Source organism: Pempheris klunzingeri, chromosome 14 (assembly GCF_042242105.1).
Source record: "Pempheris klunzingeri isolate RE-2024b chromosome 14, fPemKlu1.hap1, whole genome shotgun sequence".
NCBI classification, from domain to species: Eukaryota; Metazoa; Chordata; class Actinopteri; order Acropomatiformes; family Pempheridae; genus Pempheris; species Pempheris klunzingeri.
This window is the reverse complement of record NC_092025.1, coordinates 7,357,099-7,368,883: the sequence shown is the minus strand read 5'-3', so window position 1 is coordinate 7,368,883 and position 11,785 is coordinate 7,357,099. Positions and strand designations below refer to the sequence as shown.

Genomic DNA, 11,785 nt, shown 5'->3' with positions numbered 1-11,785 from the left:
TTATTCTTTTATTATCCATGCTGCAAAATGTTGAAGTTGACTTTTAAACGGTCTAAACAAATAAACGCTATGATAGTGGGAGACTCGTGTTTTCGCCAGTTATATTGTTTTTCTCATCATACCTCTTTTCTGAGTTTTGAGGGAGGTAATATAGGAAAAAAAAAAAAGAAATTCTAACAATAATCAAACTCGTGAATTTGGGAGGATTTATCACAATGTGTGACTGCATGCTTTCTTAGTGCACATCTGTTTGCATCTGTTTCAACGCACGAGCACAGAAAACGTATAGCTGCTCGATGATAGGAATATTTTCACTATATATTTTGATTTCAATACTTGGACCACTCTTCAGCTCTGTGCTGTCCTGGACAGAGGCTGTGAACAAATTCACTGTCATGTATCATCTGTGACTGTATCTACCACACTGCAGATGAGGGAACAATGGTGATGGGGCACATGCAGGTACCCTGCTGGTATTGGACGGCTCAGACACACAAGTCTAGATCTATAACTGATAAAAAGCCTTGAGCCATAACTTTCTTCTCCCAAGCCCACAATTGTTCTGCTCCACAGCCAAAGTGCTAAATGTTGGAAGAGAGACATGAATCACGGAGTCTGCTCAAACACAATGAACCACACAGACAGCAAATATAAAATAGTCAAAATGAAAGTAACTATGAAAGAGCTAGAATATCAACCTTTAGATTTCAGTCTTCCTGTCATATGTGGGTCAACTGGAAAGTTGACCCACATATGAAAGAAGAAAGTTTTGCGCAGTTAGATTTCCCACCAAGATAAAACGGCCATAGTTTTCCTGAAGGGTCCCCACATGAAACAGTCAAAGAAGCAGCTGCAACAGAGCTGGGAAATTTATTTTTTTTGTTTAAAAGTGCCTTTACAGAACCCCATGAGGTATACAATTTTGATGAGACAAGTGAGGTTGTCAGTGACTGAAAGGTTTTGTGTAGAAGACGTTATGGCTGTATGGAGGATGCACATACTGTATGAACAAACGGTTTCAGAATCTCAATTTCACGGCACAGTCTAGTGAGAATGAAAGACAAAGGAAAAAAAAAAAAAAAAAAAAAAAAGAGGACGAATCCATAATCATGAATCGTTTAACACGATAGAAAAAAACCAGAGGATTTCATTCACAGTTGTGGTCCTATTTTGCATTTGCTCACGTTCCAACAATCACAAAAGGAGTGCGGCACCAAAACTACCCCGTAGCCCCTCAAAAGCCTGAAGCACACACGTCTAAACAACCAAATAAAACATCCCTGGTGAGGTTTCCACTCTCTCAAATAAACCCCTTCTACATATTGCTTAATTTTTGGATGCATTTGTGCAAAAAATCTCAGAGACAGTTAACATTAACCAAAGGTAAACCCATACACACGGGGGACATCGCTAACTGGTTTTGTGTAAGAATGATATTGCACTGCTTTTCAACAAACAAAAGGTATTATATGCTGGTGGTGGACATCCGTCAGTACACCCATGACACAGGCACCCACTGCGGGGTGGAGGTGGCTCGCTCCATGGCCTCCTCCACACCTTTCACGCTTTCGTCCACGTCGTTGTTGACGAGAACCACGTCAAAGAAGTGTCTATACGTGGACAAGATGGCATCCGACTCTTTCTGGATCATCTGCAGGTTTTCCGTCTGAGGGAGAGGGGGGGGGGGCATAGGAGGAGAAGAAAATGAATGATGCTGTGTGATGATGGAGTTCGGTGGTTAAAAGCGTTCACGTGTGTGTAAAAGTTTAATACCTGGGCCGCTGTGTTGGTCGGGGCGATGAACACCACGAGAGGCGCAAAGTCAGCAGTCCGCAAGACTTTCAAGGTCTAAAAAAAGACAACAGAAGACTTTCATTAGGTATAAAAGAAAGGGACAAACGCTTATGCTAATGAGTACAAAAGCCCACCCTTTTATTAGACTGGGTAATGTTAAGTTGTTAATGTTGAGAACGATTCCCCTCAATCACAAACATTCCCTCCCCTCACGTCTCCACAGACTTACTAACCTGTGGTTCTATATCCAGCACAGCGATTTGGCCTTGTTCGTGGATCTTCTGGATGGTCTCGATTTTGGTGCCGAACATGTATCCCTGAAAGCTGCCGTACTCCAGCAGCTCATTCCCAGAGATGCACTTGGTCATGGCTTCGTTGGAGATGAAGTAATATTCCTGTCCGTTCTCCTCGTCCTTACGCTGGGGTCTGGTGGTGTCTGCGTAGAAGGTGAAAAAAGAAAACTTAGCAACAGGACAATTCAGCAAACCGAGCCATTCACTTGAAAAGGGGGAAAAAAAACAAACACATCTTACGCGGTGCAGGGTAGGAAAATTTCTCCTGGTATTTGGTCAATAGTGCATTTTTGATATGGCTCCTTCCTACGCCAGGTGCACCTACAAAGAGCAGACATTTTATTTCCAAGAACGCTTTAATCAAACACGTCTGTATCTTTAGTTGCAGAGAAATACCCAAAGTTAAAATTGATTGAGTTGAAGTTCTGTGCCAATGCAAGATTTCCAACAATTACACTAAAATATGGAAGTGAGGTAGGACTCTTACCAATCAGCACCAGTGTTTTCCTATTAAAAGCAGGGAGCTGAACGACCTCCTCATAAGAAATCACATCCAGCTGGTCAAAAACTGCGAAAGAAGGTATTCTGTGTTAGACAGACCCATATAATAGTACAACTGAGACACGTGGTTCCGGCAGTGAACTCACTAGAGCTGTGTTTGGCCAGGTACTTGTCTTTGCACTTCTTTTTCTTTCCAAACGGGCTGCAGGACTGACTGCCCTCTCTGGCCTTGCTTTTACTCGCCACCCTCCTGCGGTGGGAAAAGAGATTTTAGGTGATATTTTTGCTCACTTCCGTAGTCTACGACTTCGTACTGCAGGATTGTTCACGAGCCAGCGTGACAGAGCCGTTTACCATTCCTGGAGCTCTGGGGAGGGTATCAGTCCAGCAAAGTTAGCGGTGCTGCTCTCCACTCTGCCCTGCCACCAGTTCGGATCCTGCTTGTTGATGATCTGGATGATGTCACCGGTTTGAAACTTCATACCTGCCTCTTTGCACGGGATGAGGTCGTCCTTGGCGGGGTCATAATCAAACTGGGCCCTCATGTACATCTGTGGATTAAGAGCACATGTGGTGTATTCGCTAAGCATTTGTATTATTTATTTGCCGTTTGATATATTGAAATTAATATTGAAAAGTAATAATGCATATTTTGCTTGTCTCACATGTTTAGGCCATAAATAACGGCTACATCTCGAGCACATTTCAGACGTGAAAGGCCTGCAGTACCTGTACATATGTCTAAATTCTTCTTCTTCTAAAGTCATACTAGGATTTTCTAACACATACAGTATCTTTGGATTCTGTAACTGTTAATACAGAATTTACACGTTCATGTGATCTTGGACAGCTTTGTTCATTATGTGAAATCAGGCGTGAGGTCTAATTCATTCAATCATCATTTATTGGAACATACAGGAGAGTAAACCGAAGCCGAATTTCAACCAAATGAGATTAACTTCAGTAACAGAGCACAGCCTGGAAAAATATTACACATTAACAACATCCATTTGAGCAGCTGCAGAAAATACTGTTTGTTCATACTCTGGATTAGAATACCAACTCTTCCTGGGATTTGTTCTTTTATTTTTGAGAGAGAGATCAGTTTCTGTTCAAACCTTGACTAAACTGTCAAAGATCACAGCAGGAGCACGTGTAAATCCTCCACAGCTTTTTGATTAATTACTATTAGTTAGTAGAGTTCATGAGCATTTGTTGGTTTCCCCATGTTACTCCAGTGGTAGCTGTGCACACACAAACTTCAGATTGAACATACTGGAGTGGTCTGGGTCGCCAAAAATGATGTTCTTAGAGCGTTAAAGTATAAAAAGCAGCATTAACTAAGCCTACACATCAATGGACTACAAGCTTTAAAGAAGACTGCCATCACTGACCACAGCAAAGACAGAGATGAATGCAGTGTTACACTGTAATAACACAAGAGAACATGTATTTTTCTCTTCGTGGCTATTAGATTAAAACTCTTTTAAATTCATATATGTTGTTAGATCAAAAGCAGTTATGGAGCCAGCAGCCATTTTTACACCCCGGAGGCACATGAATGGCCGCCAGGGGAAAAGTGATCTGTCGTGGCCAGTAGATGGCAGAAAGAAACACTCTACCAGAGTGTTTCAGGTCAAACTAGCAGAACTAATGTGAGTGATGTTCTTCGAATTTAAACTAATTTTTATAGTCACCTGGGTTGTTCATTGACTAAGAGAAGATTCACCTAATGAAGAACAAAATCCTTTTAAAGAACTGAAAGAAATACAATCAAACCCATTTTTGTAGATTATCCCACCAGAAGTTACCACTGGATCTAAACGTTAAGCTAAACTTCTCCGTTTACTTGTGTAAATTTAAAAGAGAGAACAAATAGGAAACTCAATTCACTCACAACAAACGTTCTAGGCACCACAAGCCCAAAGCTAAGAGCCCGCTCTGCTGCTTGTGCTTTTACCTCACAGGCTTGGGATCGACTCTGCAGGTTGGGAATGATCTTCATTGTGACTACGCCGTTGGTTTCCTTCTGCATGGGGAAGATGGTACAGTTTAACTCATATTTGGTTGCATAAGTGCCAAAATCGTGGCTTCATTCTAAGTGGTAAAGGTTATCAGCTTACCAGGATCTTTTGTAGTTGATCTACGCTTTGGTTTGTCACACTTTTTCCGTTGATTTCTGCTATTTCGTCCCCTTCGTGTAAGGACCCTGAGGAGAATTCAAGACATTTTACTGACGCTCTTACTCCAAAGTCACTGATCAGGACACACGCATGCTAACACCAAGAAGGGCTGCAGCTAACAGTTATTTTCTTCATCTGTTAATTGCTTTGGCGATTAATCTATTAGTTGTTTGAAAATGGTAAAAAAACGAATCTATCACTCTTCCCAAAAGCCCACAACCCAACCCAAAGATATTCAGTTTATTGTCATAGGAGACCAAAGAAATATTCACATTTTGGAAGCTGAAATCAGAAAATGTGGACATTTCTTCTTAATTTTTTTAAATTAATTATCAATTATCAAAACATTTGGCGATTAATCTGATGGACTAATCATTGTAGCTCTAATGACAGATTAGACAGATTTAAGGACAGGCTTTCTGTGGTTGGGACAAACAACTGAGATAAACTTTTGGGGTGGAGAACTTTCTGTCTAACAGACACCAGGTCAGCACACTCCCCACTGACGCTCAGGTCAAATCGCTCTGTGATCGATTACCTTGCCTGTGGATCATGCCCCCGTGTAATATCCTGGCCACAGTGCACCTTTGTCTGTCGTTGAGCTTCAGAGTGACCCCCTGCAGACAAAGACCACAGTCAGTGAGGAGGAATCAGCAACACAAATCTAAAACTATAAAAATGGCGCGTGTGTGTGTATGCGTGGAGGCATAAAGTATACCATTGGCTCTGAGGGATTCTTTTCAAATTCCACTTCCTTCATCCTGGTCAGCTCTGTGCCGTTCATGTGTCCAGCACTGCCGTTGGTGTAAACCTCAGCCCCCTTATTCTCATAGATTTGCATAGCAGCCTGTTAAAAAAAAAAAAAAAGGGCATTTATTGTTTTATCTCACACAAAATGACATCACCCTCGCCAAAAATGAAGGTTAAACTTTCATTGACGCATCTCATTGTTGTAAAGCTCAAATCACATCATTATCACTCTGGTATTTCCAATAGCCGCGGTGAAAGCTTTCTGCTAATGTGTGCCAACAGCTACGTTTCATTTGCAGTTTCAACATATGTTCAAGGTTGAAAATTAACCCAGTGTTATAAACACCTCATTAACCACGTCCAGTCATCTGGTCCGCCAGGTTCATGTGGTCATGGATACCAGCAGTCACTTCAGGGTCAAAGAGCAGCATTAATGTAAAGAGGCTAATTCTTCTTGGACAGTCTTCCCTAAGTACGGGTGTTTGATTTCATTTTCAAAGTTTACAGACATCAAAGAAGAGAGGGCAGTCATGCTCTGCTTTTACACTTAAATGAGCACACAGGAGGAAATTTCCATCACCAGAAAATGTCCACGTTACTTCCATAGTGTCAACAAAGATGGTCTCTGGTCCAGACTGCTGTCAGAGAAGACATCCACGGATTTTTAAAGCTACATGAGAAAGAGCTCCTCTGACTCGTAAAGACAATCAAGGGATCACATTAAATGTATCAGGCACAGGGTAAGACACCCTGTAATGATACCTGGAGAGTAATCTGCCATTCTGTGTATTCACTCATGCGGAATATAGAACAATGAATGCACGCGATTTAAAAGGTTTCAATAAATTGGTCACTGAGCAGTCATCAGAGACACAATTACCTGCATCAGCTCAAACCTTCTGCATGAGGATGACACATCATCACAGCTTCAGCCAAAAAAAAAAAAATTATCTCCCTTCCAGCATCAGCGCTATAATAAACCAATAAACTTCATTATCGCCCTCCTCCTCGCCTGTAAGCTCAGCCCTGAAATACTGCACATAACAGCAGTTTTGTGTGTGTGTGTGTGTGTGTGTGTGTGTCACACAGGCAGGAATCTCTACTGTATGCTTACCTCTTATGAGTTTCAACTATGTTCTCTTAATTGAAAATATTTGTTCTTGTTAAGACTATTACCTGTAACGTGTCTGTCTTCACAATATTTTGACTTAATCATTCAGAAAACTGTACTCAGTAAGATGATTTCAAAACATAGAAAACAAAAAAAAAAGAAAGCCTGAATGCAGGAGCCCCGATAGTCGGCCGGTAGTTTTCTGTGTAACATGATAGTTATTTACCAGACTGTTATGTATCAGGACTGTCCTGTACCAGGAGGGAGTATTTGGACGGGTGGTACACAGATGAAATTCCATCCTCTGAGGAGAGGACTCTGAACAGCAATTTTACTACTACAGATAACATCACCACATACATATTTGTCCTGAAACACACACACACACACACACACACACACAGATTTGTATCTCTGAAATCCAAAACTGTTCTATTTCTGTTTCTGGACAGAAACATTTGATTCTGGAGCTGCTCCAAAGACAACAGGAAGCTCATTTTGGAGTCTTATATGTGTGATCTTATTCCATCTGTAAATGAACTGCAATGATGAAAGCACCAGGGGTTGGAGCGGCTGGGCTACTGCATAATGGCATTTCTTGTTTTTCAAAATTCAGAGAAACTATTTCCACCAATGCTTTGTAATTGCCCTCAAGGAATGGAGCCGGAGACTTTATTTCCTCTCAACAAAGTGCTGCCTCTCAGGACTGAGCAGGAAGGAAACCGACAGAGCTCAAATCTAAAATCTAAAGGTCGCATATCATCAGTGCGATAATCTGCCACTGAACAGCTGAGGCTATCTGAGGGACATGGACAGATTTCTCACATGCAGAAAGGTATTGGAGTGTGAGTGTGTGTGTGTGTGTGTGTCTTTGGATTAGCTCTAAAGGGCATTTCTAATCAAACGCTCCTCATCTTGAGTTTGACAATGAGCTCCATCACTCACACTATCAGAGATAGCGTTTAAAGAGATAAACACATGATTAAAAGCTTCGTAACAATGCGTTCCACTCTGCCGTTAACAGTCGGCACGTGTTACTACAGCTGGGGTCAGGAAGCCCTTTCCAGAGGCCTGAATGCCAGTTTTGGGCGTGGAGAAGCGACAGGATAAACAAAGACGGCAGAACGCACTCAGGAGAGAGAGCAGAGTGCTTCCTGTTCTGCCCATTTGCTCGTCTCATCTGAAGACGGCATTGGCTTTATCTGAGGCACATCAAACAGTGAGTGTGAGTGTGACCGATGTGTTTTCACAGAGCCACTCTCCGATAAGGTAAAACAAATCTAAACCCATTGTCCCTGCTGCTTTTCTCCACATACAGTGGGACCATGATCTAACACGACTGATCACATTATAATACAAGCTGTCGCTTTCTTATCTGCTCCTTCCTGCCTTTCAATCATCAATATTCATCATTAATCATTTCCACCCTGCACGATGTCGGGTGGATCTCCTGCCAGCGGGGCAGAGGCGTCTTTATCTCTTGAAGGAACACAGTAGGAGAAACAGTATTTGACCTTTAGGAGACTCCCTCAATGTTTTTGGAAGCAGATTGGAGGAATTTGGACAGATAATGCAGAAAGAGCTGGAGGGGGCCGCTCAAAACCAGTACTGAACATTCAGTCTTCCATCTCATCTGACTTGCCTCAGCTTGTTTGGGTCTTAACATTTGGACTGTCAAGTCTGAGGCGGTGACAGTGAAGAGTGAGGTTACAGTAACAGGGTGTGCAGTTGTCCTCCTTTGTTTAAACGCATGAATGGCTGCCTGAGCAGGGCTTGGTCACAGTAAGTCTAAAGTGTCTGGAGAGTTTAGCGGAAGGCAGAACAGAAACACTGAGCGGGAACATGTATTGATCAGAACAGGCCCATTCAGTCTAGATAAAGAATCGACAGTACAGAAAAACAGCCACATGTCATGTGAAACACACGCTCATATACCACAATGTGACTGACATTACACACAGCAGTCAGCACTGTGAGATAAAGGACCATGTGACCTCTGACAGACACTGATTTCAACCACAGGGCAGCGCCGTGACTTTTAGGGAACCTGAAGATTTGGTTTAAGGACAAACATAATGAGCAAATAAGCATGTAAAGACTAAAGTGTGACCTATTAGCAGCAGCACTATCTTTAAATAGAGGACAGTACACACAGTATTTTACTGTTCTGTTCTCACTGGAAATGTCTGAACCTCATCTGTCTTCATGCGTAATGTGTCAGAAAGGACACGACGTGGCTGAAAACATACGATGCACAAAGAAACCGTACGGCAAAGAACACACAGTCATTACAAATAATAAATAAATACTGGCTGTTGTTATGTCATGAAAAGGATTACACCACGCTATTACACCAAACTCCAAATGTAACCTGTTTCAGTTCAATTATGGGCTGTGGTGTTGTGATACTTATCCCAGTTTAAGTTGACTTTCATTCTTGTCTTGTTCATTCATTTAGTCCAACTTAACACAATGCAAAATGTCATTTTTGTAACCACAGAATCATGGAGTGCTTGTTTTCTATGGGACAGTGAATGAGTGACCTAATTAGCCCACCTAAACGTTACAGTTTGCTCGTCTGTGAACATCTTGTTTTGTCACTATTTGTTGGCAAAAGTGGCCTGAAATCAGAGAGCAGGGGGGCCCTGAGCAACTGCTTACATGGCTTAATGGCTACCTCGGGGATGTTGAACTGCAAAGTGCTGATGTCAGGAGAGGAGCTTCCTCCCTCCACCGGTTCCCTCAGCAGACCAATGCTGACTTTCCACATTCACAGGAGAAGTTCAGCACAAACAGCTCCCTGGGCGTTACTGGCTGCCAGACTGAGGCCTGGAGGTCAGCAAGGGTTTAAGTGTTTAAAGTACTCCATGCTCATACACGTAGGCGAACATGTTGTCCAGCTTTAAGTTTAAGTCAGTGGTTTTGCGGCACAGTGAGGCCTTAACATAGAGCTGACGGCAGCACTGTGCACTGTGATGGAGTAAACAACCTGCCTGGCCTCAGATTCCTGAGCAGCAGTTCGACCATAGCTGGAGGCAACATGACACAGCAGAGCAACATCAACTTTACTTCCCATCATCCATCTGTCCTCTCCTGCACTGCAGAGCACTGTCCCACAAAACAGGCCAACTCATGCTGCTTTAAGAGGACCGCACTGCCACAGCTGAGCATGTTAACGTGACCATTACTGGATTAACCCAGAACTGTTGGGATGGCTCTGCACCGCTGGCTTACAGGCTCACAGTCTCATGATCACAGCTACAAATATAGACCGTGTGACGTGGGTTAGATCCTGGTTCCCTCAGTTGCTCAAAAACAATTTCCATACGTGCTTTTAGGGGGAATGCAGAAGTGAAATTGCCAATGCAATGTCTGCTGGGTCCCAGCTAAGGCTGACTGAGCAAAGCAGCGGTGACTCACACAGATCAGCTGATTGACATACATGTATTTCTTTGTTAAGCAGACAAACACATCCACATATTATTCTGCAAACACAAATGAGTCTGGTTTTTACATCTTGTCGCGGAACAAACAAACACGGCCATGTGCTGCATCTCTGCTTCCCGGAAGCAAACATGAACCACCCAAAACTGGGGGGCAAAAAAAACAACAAAAAAAAAAAACAGGGAAAGAAGGTGAAAACCTACCTTGTCAGACTTTGGTTTGTTTTGCAGGAGCTGCTCCAGGTACAGGTCGGACAGGGCCGTCCGGACGCTGCTGACAGACTCCAGTACGACTGCAGGTTCGTTTTTATTGGATTTCAGCGTCATCTTTCCCTGTTAGCTGGAAGGAGGAAAAAAAAAAACACCCTGTGAACCCGACGTGCCCTCGCTCAAGGTCCGCAAGACGCGGGCAGAAAATGCTGCCGGAGAGTAAAACAGCTGATAAGGAACCGTGACGGTGAGACAAAGGTCTCCCTGAAGATAAAGGTCCAAGGTTTGGCTCAGCGGCAGGTGAGGCACATGAGATATCTGCAGCGGGGACACCGCTGACAAAGCAAGTAAACATGTAACTGACTGCTGCTGCGAGACTGAGGGGAGGGGGACAGGCTCGTGGTGCATTCAGGGGCTGCCTGCAAGCTCCTGAATCCCAGCACTCCAGGTGTTGTTGTGCTACACGGCACATGACCGAGCGCCAAAGCACAGAATCCCTCTCAACAGGGGTCTTTTTTTCTTCTTTTGCAGTGGCAATTTGTTATGGCTTCATTTGTAGGATGGCTATACTACTGGGATTGTATCAAAGACTATCAAATATTGTGTTCACTCGATGCTTGTTCAATACAAAACATGTTAAATGTAGTCTAAGAAACTTTGGAGACAAATACATACGTTTCTTTTTGGTTACCCAGCTCTGTTTTAGTCTTTTGGAATTACTTTATGCTCATTTTTTATTGTATATCTGTCACATAATTTCCCCTCCCTTTGATTGCACAACATGTTCCAACTAACTACATTGTTTTGCTTTTTTGAATTGTGTGAAATTCAAATGCTTTTCGAAACGTGTGAGAGCCGACAAGTAATAATGGAAACATAGCCTAAGATAACTGCAGAAAAGATCCATCACCTGAGTCGCTAATAGAAAGAGCAACCATGTTGTTGTATGAGGCCTTAATGTCACATTCAGGCAGACAACCCACTTTCTCACTTAAAGGTCCCATATTATGTAGAATGTACTTTTTAATATCTCTTCAACATAAATATGTGACCCTGGTTTGCAGAGAGACCCTCAAACTATGAGAAAAGAACATCCTTTAACTTTTTTCCCCTCCTGCTCCATCTTTCACTCTGTGTGTCTAGATTTTGCTCCCCTTATGATGTCATAAGGTGATCGGTTGATCATGTGACTGTTCCCGCCCATTGAAAACCTACTGAACCTGTCATTTGTTTTTCCCTCACTAACTCCTGCTCCCGGTAACACAAAGATGTGAAGCAGCAGTCTGTTCTGTTTATGTAAAACAGAGCGTTCAGACAGAGGCTGGAAACAGCTACAGCAGTAGCTGCTATGATAAGAAAAACGTGATGTTAAACCATATAAACCTGCTCTAGTCTGACCTCCAAACACAAGATGAACTTCAGAATGAGCAGAATACAGGACCTTTAAATCAGTTTGTGGACACACAACGCAAACGTTAAAACTTCCGACGGCCCTTGAAC

At 42.8% G+C, this 11,785-nt stretch overlaps 1 protein-coding gene across 1 annotated transcript; it reads right to left on the bottom strand.

Annotated features, from left to right (window-relative positions):
* Positions 1–854: 854 nt before the first annotated feature.
* mpp1 (MAGUK p55 scaffold protein 1) lies at positions 855–10,647 on the bottom strand. Its single transcript, XM_070843667.1, has 12 exons — positions 10,280–10,647; positions 5,490–5,618; positions 5,310–5,388; positions 4,712–4,797; positions 4,549–4,617; positions 2,943–3,139; positions 2,735–2,838; positions 2,575–2,655; positions 2,328–2,408; positions 2,028–2,230; positions 1,774–1,848; positions 855–1,666 (listed from the first exon to the last, which is right to left on the bottom strand). The coding sequence occupies exons 1-12, from the start codon at positions 10,400–10,402 to the stop codon at positions 1,490–1,492; spliced, it is 1,404 nt and encodes a 467-aa protein (XP_070699768.1). The 5' UTR covers positions 10,403–10,647; the 3' UTR covers positions 855–1,489.
* Between the last annotated feature and the right edge of the window lie 1,138 nt (positions 10,648–11,785).